The 16,513-nt window shown below is 41.8% G+C and overlaps 2 protein-coding genes across 2 annotated transcripts in view; both read left to right on the top strand.

Moving 5' to 3' along the window:
• The first annotated feature begins 3,764 nt into the window (after positions 1-3,764).
• On the top strand, positions 3,765-6,937 carry LOC311147494 (insulin-like growth factor-binding protein 6). The gene is made up of 4 exons (XM_084184233.1): positions 3,765-4,145; positions 5,036-5,070; positions 6,389-6,508; positions 6,797-6,937. The coding sequence occupies exons 1-4, from the start codon at positions 3,815-3,817 to the stop codon at positions 6,908-6,910; spliced, it is 600 nt and encodes a 199-aa protein (XP_084040359.1). The 5' UTR covers positions 3,765-3,814; the 3' UTR covers positions 6,911-6,937.
• A 3,981-nt stretch (positions 6,938-10,918) lies between these two features.
• LOC311147491 (phosphatidylinositol 5-phosphate 4-kinase type-2 gamma-like) overlaps positions 10,919-16,513 on the top strand; it is a 28,865-nt gene continuing 23,270 nt past the window's right edge. Inside the window, exon 1 of the mRNA XM_084184230.1 lies at positions 10,919-11,236. Coding sequence (XP_084040356.1) covers positions 11,084-11,236 — 153 coding nt within the window. The 5' untranslated portion in view covers positions 10,919-11,083. The remainder of the gene's footprint in view (positions 11,237-16,513) is intronic.

Below are 16,513 nucleotides of genomic sequence, written 5' to 3'. Positions count from 1 at the left end.
GTCCTTACAGGAATCTCCTCCATGGCAGTGGCGGAAAAAGTACTCAATTGTCATAAAAGTAAAGATACCTTAATATAAAATGACTCAAAGTAAAAGTGAAAGTCACCTAGTAAAATACTACTTGAGTAAAAGTCTAAAAGTATCTGGTTTTAAATGTACTTAAGTACAGTGGTAGAAAACGTATTCAATTGTCATACTTGAGTAAAAGTTAAAAGTAAAAGTAAATGCCTTATATTAAAATCAAATTCCTTATATTAAGCAAACCAGACTGCACAATTTTCAACTCTCAGACATAATTTACAAACACAGTATTTGTGTTTAGTGAGTCCACCAGATAAGAGGCAGTAGGGATGACAACGTGTTATATTGATAGGTGTGTGAATTGGACCATATTGCTGTTCTGCCTGAGCATTCGAAATGTAATGAGTACTTTTGGGTGTCAAATCAAATCAATTTTTATTTGCCACTGCGCAGAAAACAACAGGTGTAGACCTTACAGTGAAATGATTACTTACAAGCCCTTAACCAACAATGCAGTTTTAAGTAAAAAATAGATAAGTAAAAAAAGGAGGTACCGGTACAGAGTCAATGTGCGGGGGCACCGGTTAGTCAAGGTAATTGAGGTAATATGTACATATGGGTAGAGTTAAAGTGACTATGCATAGATAATAAACAGAGTGGCAGCAGCGTAAAAGAGGGGGAGGACAATGCAAATAGTCCGGGTAGCCATGATTAGCTGTTCAGGAGTCTTATGGCTTGAGGGTAGAAGCTGTTAAGAAGCCTTTTGGACCTAGACTTGGCGCTCCGGTACCGCTTGCCGTGCGGTAGCAGAGAGAACAGTCTATGACTAGGGTGGCTGGAGTCTTGGACAATTTTTAGGGCCTTCCTCTGACACCGCCTGGTATAGAGGTCCTGGATGGCAGGAAGCTTGGCCCCAGTGATGCACTGGGCCGTACGCACTACCTTCTGTAGTGCCTTGCGGTCGGAGGCCAAGCAGTTGTCATACCAGGCGGGGATGCAAACAGTCAGGATGCTCTCAATGGTGAAGCTGTATAACTTTTTGACGATCTGAGGACCCATGCCAAATCTTTTCAGTCTCCTGAGGGGGAATAGGCTTTGTCGTGCCCTCTTCATGACTGTCTTGGTGTGTTTGGACCATGATAGTTTGTTGGTGATGTGGACACCAAGGAAGTTGAAGCTCTCAACCTGTTCCACTACAGCCCCGTCAATGAGAATGGGGGCATGCTCAGTCCTCTTTTTTTGTCAGGGAAAATGTATGGGAGTAAAAAGTACATATTTTCTTTAGAAATGTAGTGGATATTTTCTTTAGAAATGTAGTGGATATTTTCTTTACAAATGTAGTGGATATTTTCTTTAGAAATGTAGTGGATATTTTCTTTTGAAATGTAGTGGATATTTTCTTTAGAAATGTAGTGGATATTTTCTTTAGAAATGTGTGGAGTGAAAGTAAAAGTTGACAAAAATATAAATAGTAAAGTACAGATACCCCCCCAAAAACGACTTTAATGTATTTTTACTTAAGTGCTTTAGGCTACACCATGGTTGTAACCTCAGACAAACTACAGCACCCAACACTATGAAAAATATGCTCTATAGATAAGACTGGATTTCTAACCTATGGAGCTCTAACCCATAGAAATAGATGAGTCATTCTAATTATATTGAATCATTCTAATTCTATGCTCCATCATATGACCCTCCAGCAAAGGCTGGTTTATGCATTATATTGTTGTGTGACAAGACAAATAAAATGTACTGTAATATGCATTATAGCCCCATCTCTATTGCTATTCTATGCCTACTATGATCACAATTATGGAAGTATGGAATTCAGATTCTTCAGCCATGGCAGAATTCTGGAACAATGGAATGGAACTGTAAGTGGTATGAAATATGAAGAGTTGTGAGGCTCAGGATGGGCGAGAGTGAGTGATCTCTTGAAGATGGTGCCCGTGAAGCAAATGTTGAACGGTTGAGTGGATAGATGGATTGCATTATTAGCTGCTGCCTAACTCAGCCCTCTCTTTCTTACAGTCAGTATGTACATTCCAGCTAAAGCAAGTCCTCCTTAATTATCCAGTTGATGCCTCTTCCAATACAAATCAGAACCTACCATCTACCGTCCCTCAAGGCTGCAGGACTTATTTATGACTTAGTCCACACCTAGCCTCTAGTTGGTAAAAAGAAGAACTGCTGAGAAATCATGACAACTTTTTATAAAACTTCACTATACTACATTATATAAATGTAAACTGAACAAAAATATAAACACAACATGTAAAATGTTGGTCCCATGTTTCATGAGCTGAAATAAAAGATCCCAGAAATGTTCCATACACACAAAAAGTTTATTTCTCTGTTAGTGAGCATTACAACTGTTTCAACGATCACGTACACTATAGTTTGTCAGGAGGTGGGATAGTCCCCCTGTTGGAGCGATACCAATCCATTCAACATTGTTTGATCTGGAAAAGGACCAGCAAACCAATGGGTTATAGTTATGCACATGTATTACACAAGGTAAGTACATGATACACCAGCTGCTGAAACATTGTGTTTTTCATGGCAATCCACTTTCAGTTTACATTTGACATTTTAGTCATTTAGCAGACGCTCTTATCCAGAGCGACTTACCGTTAGTGAGTGCATACATTTTCATACTGGCCCCCTGTGGGAAACGAACCCACAACCCTGGCGTTGCAAGCACCATGCTCTACCAACTGAGCTACAGTTCTACTTCTGGGAACCTTTCTTGACTAACATTTGGCACACATCTAGGTAGATCATTATTACATTGTACTGGTAAAATAAGGTGTTTGTTTGGTTATTTTAACTTTCTCCTGTACACGGACAGTCCTCTCTGCAATTGGATCAATGGTTGTCATTTTAATTGATTTATCAAAGTTATCTTTTTATTTAGTGCTTCTTTTGCAAGATCCAATCAGTATTCTGTATTCTTCTCTGGTCAGGTTTGACAGAGTATTAGAACAAGTATTATAGGGCTAAACATTGCAGTCCGTATAGTTGAATGCAATGCAATAGCTTTCTTTAATTGTTACCATGGCAAATATGACCAGAATGGACTTACATCCATGTATAATGGGGAAAAAGTATGTGTACTGTTCAACATTACTAGAGAAGGGATTCAGTCTACGGGTGTGTGTGTGTGTGTGTGTGTGTGTGTGTGTGTGGGGGGGGGGGGGGGGGGTATCCAATATGAAAGGAAGAGGTGGGGGAGATTTTGATAATTTCCAAAAGGAAAATAATCCTCCCCCACCTATTTCTCTCCTCCCTCTCTGCATTCCTCTCCCTTTCTCTCTCTCTCTCTCTCTCTCTCTCTCTCTGAGTCCCAGCCCCTGAAGGTGTCATAACTGTGTTCTCTCTCTCCCACTCTATCACCGCCTTTCAGATCTTTAAAAGCTGCTGCTTTGCTGTGTCTCTCTCGATCTCTGTTTGTCTCCTCTGGCACTGTAGAGGACTCCTGGCTGCCTCGCGATTAAACCGGCTAAGCACCAAGCAAAGCTGAAGAGACGGAGAAACAGGAGAGAAGAAATAGCAATAGCCACATTTGACTGAGAGAGAGAGAGAGAGAGAGAGAGAGAGAGAGAGAGAGAGAGAGAGAGAGAGAGAGAGAGAGAGAGAGAGAGAGAGAGAGAGAGAGAGAGAGAGAGAGAGAGAGAGAGAGAGAGAGAGAGAGGGAGAGGGAGAGGGAGAGGGAGAGGAGAGAGAGAGAGAGAGAAAGAGAGAGAGAGAGAGAGTGAGTGTGGATCTGAACCTGAGACCTGGACAGAAAATGCCTCTCCTTTCTAACTTAACGACCATTGTCTTGTTGCTGATTGCTCACTGCGGATCTTCGACTCAGGCTAACCGCTTGGGCCCCTACAAGGGTTGTCTCTCATGTAAAGAACCAGGTCGGTCCCCCCGCGACCATATTGGGCAGGCAGGCAGTACATCCGTGTTGGCCCAGGGAGAGCCCTGTGGTGTGTACACCCTGAGCTGTGCCAAGGGGCTGCGCTGCGTGCCTCTTCCTCGGGAACACAGCCCTCTCCAGGCTCTGTTGCAGGGCAGGGGCTTCTGCACCAAGCACAGCAGGACCAGTCCCACGGAGAGGCCCCACCCCACAGGTAAGACTGAGACACACACCACCGGCACGTCTAATAGTATTCAATTCAGCTCTGTGTTGTGTGTCAGTATGAAAAATGTATGCACTCACTAACTGTAAGTCGCTCTGGGTAAGAGCGTCTGCTAAATGACATAAAAGTAAATGTAAATGTGTGTGTGTTAGGGCAATTATACTACAGCTTAGTTTATTAAGGGGGTAGCTGTAGTAACACGTAGTAGGATACACACTCTCTTATCATCAGTGTGAGTATTGTATGTGATGTTGGCGTGCACCAAATAGAAATGCTAGTCCTGTATTATCATAAGAGCATGACATTTAATGTTAGATGCATGACAAGCACTAAACATGGATTTGAAAGGGCTGCATGGTCTTGATTTCTATGCTGCAGTGCCTCTGGAGTCATGTGACTAGGGTTGCACAATTCCCGGAACTTTCCATAAATTCCCTGGTTTTCCAGAAATCCTGGTTTGAGGGTTCCGTATTTGTATGTGTGTGTGTGTAGGCATGCCTCATGATGCATATGATGTGTATGGTTATGGTACTGTACATGCATTTCAAAGAGAGGGTGTGATCTGTGTGTGTGTGCATTTTCTTGACAGCACAGAATGAGTGTCACGCTGTCACCCACATTCAGATTATGCTGCTTTTCATTGCAAGCTCTCCATCTACTGTTCAGACTAAGCCACTGCGATCCCTTAGTAAAGACATGCTACAGGAACTATACACATGGGAAATATATACCGGTATCCAGTATATACTTGATGATTCATGTCTTGCAACAGCTTGAAATAAAATACTTCTAACTTATATAATGATATCAGAGATGGTTTAAGGTTCTTAATAATGCCCTGATTTAATGTATTCTTGTGAATGTGCTGCTCTCTCCTATAGGTCCACATCCTTCGCATAGTGGTGAAATAGAAAAGGTATGTTTTATCCAAATATGAAGCTAATAATGATTTCTATGTACACTTAACCACACCTGCTTAAATGTGAGAAAATATGTAGAGCTGATTACATAATGTGTTCATATTCATACAGATAGATAGTGTATGATGGAAGGAGACCGGGAGAGAGTTAGTTATTACTGAAGCTGCTGTGCTATCTGGGTGATACAGTGACAGCAGTACCACATATACTGCTATGAAGCCATACATTATGGGGCATGATGTGCATGCTGCTATGCGGCAGAACTAATAAACCATGATGTGAATCAGTAAAGTTTAGACTCGACCGTGGCGACCTTGGATTTTTCACTTTACGAGAGGTTGATATGTGCTAAAACACAAACACAACACACAATCTGTTTCTACAATTTGACAAATACAGTGCATTCGGAAAGTATTCAGACCCCTTGACTTTTTCCACATTTTGTTACGTTACAGCCCTCACCAATCTACACACAATACCCCATAATGACAAAGAAATGTTATGAATACTTTCCTAATGCACTGTACTGTATATATAGTCACACAGTTGCTTCAATCCACTGTCTCAGTGAACTGAAAAAGCACAGCCCTGGTGTAACAATATTATTATTTAATGGCATGATAGTATGTGACATATAATATGTTTCGCTTCTGGCTTCATGCTGCATCACTGACATACATTTTCTATGATATCCACACGTGTTGTAGCTACTGTAATAGGCTAGTTAAGGGTTCTCTGCATTTTCTGTCATTTAATAAGCATTTCTGCTTGTGTAGTTACTTTATTTATCTATGTGTAGTTACTGCATTTATCAATGTGTAGTTACTGTATTGATCAATGTGTAGTTACTGTATTTATCAATGTGTAGTTACCGTATTTATCAACGTGCAGTTACTGTATGCATCAATGTATAGTTACTGTATGCATCAATGTGTAGTTACTGGATTTATCAAGGTGTAGTTACTGTATTTATCAATGTATAGTTACTGTATGCATCATGGGCTCCCGAGTGGCGCAGCGGTCTAAGGCACTGCATCTCAGTGCTTGAGGCGTCACTACAGACCCCCTGGTTCGATTCCAGGCTGTATCACAACCGGCCGTGATTGGGAGTCCCATAGGGTGGCGCACAATTGGCCCAGCGTCGTCTGGGTTTGGCCGGTGTAGGCCGTCATTGTAAATAAGAATTTGTTCTTAACTGATTTGCCTAGTTAAATAAAGGTAAAAAAATAAATAAAATGGTGTTGTTACTGTATTTATCGATGTGTAGTTACTGTATTTATCAATGTATAGTTACTGCATCCTTGATCTGTTTAGGCACCCTGCCGTAAGCTGCTCAATAGTGTTCTGCGTGGTGTTGAGCTCACTATCTTCCTGTCTGATCGTGACATCTATATCCCCAATTGTGACACTCTGGGCTTCTACAGGAAAAAGCAGGTAGATACAGAGCAACATGTTTGCTGACATGAATATTTGCCTGTGTATGTTTAGTATGTGTTTATGAGATCCAGAGAGTTGCATGCTATCCCTCTATTTAGTTGCATGCTATCCCTCTATTTAGTTGCATGCTATCTCTCTATTCAGTTCAGCCCAAAAATGTCTCCACGGCCAGAGGCTCTGGATAAAGGAGAATTTGCTTCCAGGCCCTCTGGGCTGTGGGCATGCAGACAATAGTTATGTGGTATGATGACATATTATCATTCTCTCTCCTCTCACACAACACAGTGTCGTTCCTCCAAGGGTATACAGCGTGGCCTCTGTTGGTGTGTGGACGAGCTGGGTACCGCTTTGCCCTCAGGTGCCAGTGAAGACGGCACTTTACCATGCGATGGAGACTGAGGGAGGTCTCTGTCCCACAACTTTGAGCCTAGAGGAGGGGGAATAGGAGGAGGAGGAGGAGGAGGAGGAGGAGGGGGAGGAGTACAGGGAGAGGGGTGGCTTTAGCTTGTGCTAGACACTGCCTCGACAGGAGACACCAGGGATTAACCACTTCCTATGGAAATTAACCCAAATTAGCTTACTGTCCTCTGGTCAAGAACCATCTAAACAAAGACACATACCTACAGTACTACAGTAGCAACATCCAGCTGAATGTTCAACAGTTTGCAGCTACAGTACCAGTCCTCAATCATTCAGTGTGACAATGTGCTATAGCTTACCTAGCTCACATTACCACTTTGTTACTCACTGCCTAATGAATTCCTTGGCTCTTGTCCTGGCTTCGTGCGTTCGTTGTAGATGTTCTGTTTTATAGGATAGCTGACACTGCCTGTATTTGTTATTGACTCAGTGGGCTGAAATACTGTTACGCTGGTTTTGGTGTGACACAATGTTTGAAAACATGTCTACGTCCCCATCCTCTCTCCCTCTCTCCAAAGATACACTGACATTATGATATTTACTTCATACAATTTATGAATATTCCTTTTCTATTTAATTTATTTTGGAATATGTAGTACTGCTTGAATTTTACACTTATCCTATAATCGCGTCAGAAAAACGGTGATGTGAAACAGTCCATTGTTGTTGAAATGACGTTCGGACTGCTCTGATAGCTGATTGTTTGTACATATTTGGGATTTTGTGGTTGACAGTGTGTTCTGAAGTGGCAGACAAAAAAACGCTTATGGCTGTTACGCTTTTCAAGAAGTTGTTAAGCATATTTTTATATACATCAATATAATATTTTATATATAAATTGTTGGTTTATTAAATGAACTACAATGCCATGTATTTTTATATTGTCAGCAGTTTTTTAAATTTAAAATCAGAGGTTATTTTATTTCATTGCTAGGGACAACATTGTGCTTTGGCAGCAGTAGCACCCTCATGGCAAAATTCACCACACCTGAGCTATTCAACTGTTATGATTTTTATTTCAAGATTTCTATTTTATTTATACTTTGACCATTTAATATTGGAATGTATCATGGTAATGTTTTGCTTTGGCACGTTCTATTACAATGCTCATTTTGGTAAATTAAGTTTAAATATGTTACAGTTACTTACTTGTCTTTCCCAAGTCCTCACAAAATTTTTTGAATTGTGTGATAAACTGTGTGATTAGATTATATCTATTTCTCACCAATCTTGTTGTGCCAATGTCTTTGCTGTGATGCTAGGTCCATGCACAGGGGGCCTGTAAGAGCTCAAATAAAATATAATGATATCAAAATGGATAACAATAAATCAATACATATATTAATATAACAAAGAGCATTACGGTGTGTTTTATTTGTGAGCTCCACCAGTGCAGTAGCTGTAGTGGGATTGGATCTCATTCATTTAACAAAGGTGCTTCGTCATAGTCACAGTCTGAAGCACTGCACAAGTGTAGCAGCTAAATGTAGCACAGCACAGCTACTCTGCTAGCCAATGTTGTTCTCTTATGTCAGAGTTGATTTAAAATCATGGCCCTGATTTCAAGTATTTGTTTTCTGTTGAAATTAAGATCTAATAACTGTCTCTCCAGATCAAGTTACAAATAAATAAACAGGTTAAAGATGAACCAACAAGTTATTTACATGTATGGACTAGGAATTAATAGGCATCAGTATGATGCAGTTTTTCTACCATGTCTAGCAGAAGCAAAGGACCATTTGCTACAGCACCTACAAGGACAAATGCCTGTTTCCAAGGAAACAGCATAGAATATCCAATTTGTCCATGCATAAGAATTTGAACTGCAGGTCTCACAGAGGATGATGCAGGAAAGTAAGCAGCGTCCTTTGTTAAATCACACCACATGTCCTGGTTCTGTATCTAGGATGGTTACATTTGAGACATCCTATAGCTACCCTCTCTGTGCAGAAAATTAACAATCTAAAATGTGCTCAGATGGAAGACGTATCAAAATGCTATGCCATTAACATTGCTTGTGGTATATTACATTTACATTTTAGTCATTTAGCAGACGCTCTTATCCAGACCGACTTACTAACTTATATATATTTTTTTATACTGGCCCCCCATGGGAATCGAACCCACAACCCTGGCGTTGCAAACACCATGCTCTATCAACTGAGCTACATCCCTGCCGGCCATTCCCTCCCCTACCCTGGACGACGCTGGGCCAATTGTGCGCCGCCCATGAGTCTCCCGGTCGCGGCCGGCTGCGACAGAGCCTGGATTCGAACCAGGATCTCTAGTGGCACAGTTAGCACTGCGATGCAGTGCCTTAGACCACTGCGCCACTCAGGAGACATCATACGTATATCCTATATTATAACCTGGGTGGTCTGAGCCCTGAATGCTGATTGGCTGAAAGCTGTGGTATATCAGATCGTATACCACGAGTATGACAAAAAATTACTTTTTACTGTTCTAATTACATTGGTAACCAGTTTCTAATAGCAATAAGGCACCTCAGGGGTTTGTGGTTTATGGCCAATATACCTAGGCTAACAGCTGTATCCAGTCACTCCGCGTTGTGCATAAGAACAGCCCTTAGCCGTGGTATATTGGCCATATACCACACCCCTTCGTGCCATATTGCTTACTAAGAGCATGGTTTAAATGCAGAAATAAAGATAAGATATATTCAACTAAAACTGCATGTGATAATGATCAGTATGGGTAAGTACATTAAGTCTTGATTTCACCAAATGTATACATTTAAACATGTAGGGATAATCCAAAGACCAAAGTTCCTGGTGCAATACTGTAGTTATTAGTGGCCAAGGCATATGAGAGATGGTATGTCAGAAGTGATAATCGAGAGGAGGGACTGTGTCCCAAATGGCACCCTATTCCCTAGTGCACTATTTATTCTGCCCTGGTCAAAAGCAGTGCACTAAATAGGGAATGGTGTCATTTGGGATGCACACACCTCCCCACTGGGCACAAACTGGTTGAATCAACGTAGTTTCCACGTCATTTCAACCCCCAAAAATCTATGTGATGATGTTGAATCAAGGTGGAAAACTGATTGGATTTGAGAAAAGTCATCAATGTAAGGGCATTTAGTCTTTTTTTCACCCAGCTTTTAGGCTAAATCCAATGACATTTGTTGATTTCACGTTGAATTCACGTTAGTTGACAATTTAACCAAATGTAAATCCAAACTAGGTTGAACTGACGTCTGTGCCCAGTGGGTCATGACATTGGAACTGTTCCAAGGCCAGTGATGGTCACAACAAGGGGAGAACACCAGTCAACAGAGACCAGTGTAACAGTAATACAATTATGCAAAATTGGACAACTAGCCTAAATCTTATGGATCCCTTGTAATGTCCAAGCATTGGTTTTTGTTTGAGTTGGCCTAGACAGTTAAGAAGTGATAGTGTATCATGTGAATCGTTTGAACAACACTCTCTAATTTAGCCGTAGGTGGTGGCCTATATGGGTTGGCAGAAAGTTCTGCACAAAGCACTGCTTTGAGAGAGAGAGCATGAGGGCTGCAATGCCTCTATGATCAATACATCAAAACGTTTAATTTGGGCTTCAATGGAATTTGGCTTCATTGGAATACATTAGATACATGACTTAGCTGACTTACTTTCATAGTCTGCCTTTATTCTCCAAACGTAGGAAAACTCTGCATTGCTACAGTAATAGCAGAAATACTGTGAAATGATAGTTACAGTAAGTAAGAACTCATGAAAGGGACATTGTATCGGCCCATCTGATCACATGATATTATTTGTAACACATCTCTTTGGTTTATCACGCCTGTCAATCACCTGAACAGTTGGATTTACAGGGGACTGCATGTCAGTTCCCCATTATTTTTTGGTAGAATAGCTGGACTGGAATATATATTGAGTAGACAGACTAGTTTGGAATCCAAAATGAGTGTTAGAACCAATGGTAAAACAAGCACAAATGTAGGCTACTACTACTAACCTGAATTTAGAAGGAACTGCTCGAGGTGTTGTGGAAATTCTGCACGCGGCATGGTTAACCTTTGATTTGCATTACGCCGTGACGAGGAAGTCAGTTTGCAGAAGATCAGAATCAGGAGAAGATAAAAAAAAAAGTTCCCAAGCAAGGCAAAGCCAGGCAAGCTTCGCGATGGCGTCTATCGGTAACGCTGTTTCCAGTCCAATGGTGATATTGGCCCCAAAAACCAAAACGAAAAAGAAACATTTTGTGCAGCAGAAGGTGAAGGTCTTTCGTGCCAGTGACCCAGTCTTGAGCGTTTTTATGTGGGGTGTAAATCATTCGGTGAGTATAACACGTTATGTTGTTGTCACTGTCAGTTCTGCTAACGTTAGCTTAGCTTATTAGCTAGCTAGCTAACGTTAACTAACTTAGCTAATTTTGACATTCAGTTAGCTGTACGTTAGCTAATTACCAAGCTAACTTATCTAACCTACCTAGCTAACGTTAGCTATCACATATAAATGCGCATTCAGTAGAAATGTAGCTAACGTTTACGTGAACTAAACGAACTGTACCGAGAACAAGCTAGATAGCACTAGAAGGCTAACTAGTTATGTTGCTAACGTTAGCCAATTTGCTGCTGGCTAACTATTATTGACAGCTGACAGTCAAGTGTGTGTCACACAGACTGTAGGTGTCACATCATCATGGACGGTGTGTTATGGGCTTTGCTTATAATAGAAAAGTTAGCCAGTGTGGTCTCTAAAGCAATGACAGGGGGCTGCAGACTGCATAGTCATGAGCAATATTTAGTCCTCTGACTCATCTCCATCTTGTTAGACTGGCGGGTAGGTGCGTTGGGCCAGTAACCGAAAGGTTGCTGGATCGAATCCCCGAGCTGACAAGGTAAAAATCTGTCGTTCTTCCCCATATCAAGACAATTAACCCACTGTTCCACGGGCGTGGATGTCGATTAAGGCAGCCTCTGATTCAGAGGGGTTGGATTAAATGCGGAAGACACGTTTCAGTTGAATGCATTCAGTTGTACAGCTGACTAGGTATCCCCCCTTCCTTTCCTTGTTAGCTTTCTATCAACTGCGCGTTTACACCTTCCATGTTTGTTATCCCCATGATGAAAGGGAAAAGTCTAAACCGGGATCATTGAGACGTCCCAACACTGACGTCACCCCATTGAAGTTTACATTTAAAACGGTTGACGTGGAACTGACAGCGTTTTAACTACATTGCAGATATGAAACAATCAGTAAATCATATCAGTCCAAAATATAAAATTCCCAGTTTATGCTACTAAACCAACTTTATAAGAGCTGCAATATGTAACTTTTTGGGTGACCCCTCCAAATGCACATAGAAATGTGAGTTATAGATCTGACATTCTCATTGAAAGCAAGTCTAAGAAGCGTTAGATATTTTCTATGTGGCAATTTCTATGCTTCCCGTTAATATTTACTCTCGGTTTTGTACACCAGCTGAAAATACAATATTTTTGGTTATTTGTTGGTGAAACCATACAGGAGAGGAAGTACAGAACCAACGACGCTAGACGGAGAGGAATATGTTTAAGCAAAAGGCAGTTTATTAAACAACAGAGATAGCTGGTACTGCTCAAGCTACATGCATGGACCCATTCAGTTGCCTCTTATCGAGACAGTTGAAAAGGGATCAAAAACAGAGTTTTCAGCATTACTTTATACAATGCAACACAAAGGAAGGGGTCCTTCTTCTAGTCCCTTGATTGGTTCCGGAGGCGTAGGAGGCGGGTCTGCTCTGTCCAGAGTAGAAGCCCCATTTTGTGCACGGCAGAGTCCTCTGCCCTAGGCACCCGACCAGTAGAAAAAAGTGCAGTGTGTGTGTGTGCGTAACTCGTGAGGCATGAGGATGAGTGTGCGTATGCATGGAGATGTGTGTGTGAATGTGTGTATGTTCTCAAAGGACATTTTTAACGACAGTTTGCTGTGAAATGTGAAAATTGCATGTACAGTGCATTCGGAAAGTATACAGACCACTTGACTTTTTCCACATTTTGTTACGTTACAGCATTATTCTAAAATTGCTTAAATCGTTTTTTTCCCCTCCTCGATCTACACACATTACCCCATAATGACTAAGCAAAAACTGGTTTTTAGAAATTTTTGCAAATGTATAAAAAACAACAACTGATATCACATTTTACATAAGTATCCAGACCCTTTACTCAGTAGTTTGAAGCATCTTTGGCAGCGATTACAGGCTCGAGTCTTCTTGGGTATGACGCTACAAGCTTGGCACACCTGTATTTGGGGAGGTTCTCCCATTCTTCTCTGCAGATCCTCTCAAGCTCTGTCAGGTTGGATGGGGAGTGTCGCTGCACAGCTATTTTCAGGTCTCTCCAGAGACGGGTTCATGTCCAGGTTCTGCCTGGGCCACTCAAGGACATTCAGAGACTTGTCCCGAAGCCACTCCCGCATTGTCTTGGCTGTGTGCTTAGGGTCGTTGTCCTTCGCCCCAGTCTGAGGTCCTGAGCGCTCTGGAGCAGGTTTTCATCGAGGATCTCTCTGTAATTTGCTGCGTTCATCTTTCCCTCGATCCTGACTAGTTTCCCAGTCCCTGCCGCTGAAAAAAATCCCCACAGCATGATGCTGCCACCACCATGCTTCACCGTAGGGATGTTGCCAGGTCTCCTCCAGATGTGACGCTTGGCATTCAGGCCAAAGAGTTCAATCTTGGTTTCATCAGACCAGAGAACCTTGTCTCTCATGGCCTGAGAGTCCTTTTAGGTGCCTTTTTGTACAACTCCAAGCAGGCTGTCTTGTGCCTTTTACTGAGGAGTGGCTTCTGTCTGGCCACTCTACCATAAAGGCCTGATTGGTGGAGTGCTGCAGAGATGGTTGTCCTTCAGGAAGGTTCTCCCATCTCCACAGAGGAACTCAGGAGCTCTGTCAGAGTGACCGTCAGGTTCTTGGTCACCTCCCTGACCAAGGACCTTCTCCCCCGATTGCTCAGTTTGGCTGGGAGGCCAGCTCTAGGAAGAGTCTTGGTGGTTCCAAATTTCTTCCATTTAAGGATGATGGAGGCCACTGTGTTCTTGGGGACCTTCAATGCTGCAGACTTTTTTTGGTACCCTTCCCCAGATCTGTGCCTCAACACAATCCTGTCTCTGAGCTCTACGGACAAATCCTTTGACCTCATGGCTTGGTTTTTGCTCTGACATGCACTGTCAACTGTGGGACCTTATATAGACAGGTGTGTGCCTTTCCAAATAATGTCCAATCAATTGAATTTACCACAGGTGGACTCCAATAAAGTTGTAAAAACATCTCAAGGATGATCAATGGAAACAGGATGCACCTGAGCTCAATTTCGAGTCTCATAGCAAAGGGTCTGAATACTTATGTAAATAGGTATTTTTTTATATATATTTTTTACATTTGAAAAAATGTCTAAAAACCTGTTTTCACTTTGTCATTATGGGGTATTGTGCGTAGATTGAGGAAAAAAGTAATTTAATCAATTTTAGAATAAGGCTGTAACTTAACAAAATGTGGAAAAAGTGAAGGTCTGAATATTTTCCGAATGCACTGTACTTTCAGAATTGTTTGGCAAGCTACTCATAGGTGGGCTGCGAGCTACTGGTAGCTTGAGATCTACCTGTTGGAGACCACTGATGTAGACTAAGGCATTGTTGGTAGAATAGATGGATACAGTTCAATGCATGATTAATATACTGAACCAAAATATAAACGCAACATGTAAAGTGTTGGTCCCATCTTTCATGAGCTGAGATAAAAGATCCCAGAAATGTTCCATACGCACAAAAAGCTTATTGCTCTAAAATGTTGTGCACAAATTTGTTTACATCCCTGTTAGTGAGCAATTTATCCTTTGTGAAGATAATTCATCCACCTGACAGGTGTGGCATATCAAGAAGCTGATTAAACAGCATGATCATTACACAGTTGCACCTTGTGCTGGGGACAATAAAAGGCCACTCTAAAATGCACAGTTTTGTCACACAGCACAATGCCACAGATGTCTCAAGTTTTGAGGGAGCGTGCAACTGGCATGCTGACTGCAGGAATGTTCACCAGAGCTGTTGCCAGAGAATTGAATGTTCATTTTTTTACCATAAGCCGCCTCCAACGTCATTTTAGAGAATTTGTTAGTACGTCCAACCGGCCTCACAACTGCCGACCATGTGTAACCACGCCAGCCCTGGACCTCCACCTCCGGCTTCTTCGCTGCGGGATCATCTGAGACCAGCCACCCGGACAGCTGATGAAACTGAGGAGTATTTCTGTCTGTAATAAAGCCCTTTTGTGGGGATAAACTCATTCTGATTGGCTGGGCCTGTTTCCCCTGCCCAGTCATGTGAAATCCATAGATTAGGGCCTAATTAATTTATTTCAATTGACTGATTTCCTTATATGAACTGTAACTCAGTAAAATCATTGAAATTGTTGCATGTTGAGTTTATATTTTTGTTCAGTATATAATTCACCATTACATTTGTTGGTAGTCTAACAAATGTTGCCATCAGGTTGTAAATGAGTACAACTCCAAGAACACCATCCCAACCGTGAAGCATGGAGGTGGAAACATCATTCTTTGGAGATGCTTTTCTGCAAAGGGGACAGGGGAGGATGGATGGGGCCATGTATCGCAAGATCTTGGCCAACAACCTCCTTCCCTTAGTAAGAGCATTGAAGATGGGTCGTGGCTGGGTCTTCCAGCATGACAACGACCTGAAACACACAGCCAGGGCAACTAAGGAGTGGCTCCGTAAGAAGCATCTCAAGGTCCTGGAGTGGCCTAGCCAGTCTCCAGACCTGAACCCAATAGAAAATCTTTGGAGGGAGCTGAAAGTCCGTATTGCCCAGCGACAGCCCCGAAACCTGAAGGATCTGGAGAAGGTCTGTATGGAGGAGTGGGCCAAAATCCCTGCTGCAGTGTGTGCAAACCTGGTCAAGACCTACAGGAAACGTATGATCTCTGTAATTGCAAACAAAGGTTTCTGTACCAAATATTAAGTTCTGCTTTTCTGATGTATCAAATACTTATGTCATGCAATAAAATGCAAATTAATTACTTAAAAATCATACAATGTGATTTTCTGGATTTTTGTTTTAGATTCTGTCTCTCACAGTTGAAGTGTACCTATGATAAACAATTACAGACCTCTACATGCTTTGTAAGTAGGAAAACCTGCAAAATCAGCAGTGTATCAAATACTTGTTCTCCCCACTGTATATTTAATCCATTTTGAATTCAGGCTGTAACACAAGAAAATGTGGAATAAGTCAAGGGGTATGAATGCTTCCTGAAGGCACTAGCTGCTGGGAGGATGTTACGTCATTGGACGAGTGGCCGACATTTTCCCCCCATATCGTTTTTCTGTGGCTATATCTTATCTAATTTGGTTAGCTAGCAAGAACTGTGAATCACTTCGCTAGCTCGCTATGCTGAACTTGAACGAGTCACGACTGTTATCCACAGTTAGCATATCTCTTAGTTGTCAATCAAATGTATTTGGCAGCGATCAAATGGACGGGCAGGCAGGCAGGCAAGTTCCCATTCAGTTGTCAAAACATGGGTTGGGACAAGCATGCATTGGCAAGCAAG

This window comes from Coregonus lavaretus (genome assembly GCF_964263955.1).
Source record: "Coregonus lavaretus genome assembly, chromosome: 20".
Lineage (NCBI taxonomy): Eukaryota > Metazoa > Chordata > Actinopteri > Salmoniformes > Salmonidae > Coregonus > Coregonus lavaretus.
This window is presented reverse-complemented; position numbering and strand designations above follow the sequence as displayed.

Coding starts and splice junctions, on each gene's coding strand:
- LOC311147494 (XM_084184233.1), top strand. CDS start 3,815: ATGCCTCTCCTTTCTAACTTAACGACCATTGTCTTGTTGCTGATTGCT. Junction 4,146..5,035: donor GGAGAGGCCCCACCCCACAG/GTAAGACTGAGA, acceptor TCTCTCCTATAG/GTCCACATCCTTCGCATAGT. Junction 5,071..6,388: donor ATAGTGGTGAAATAGAAAAG/GTATGTTTTATC, acceptor TGATCTGTTTAG/GCACCCTGCCGTAAGCTGCT.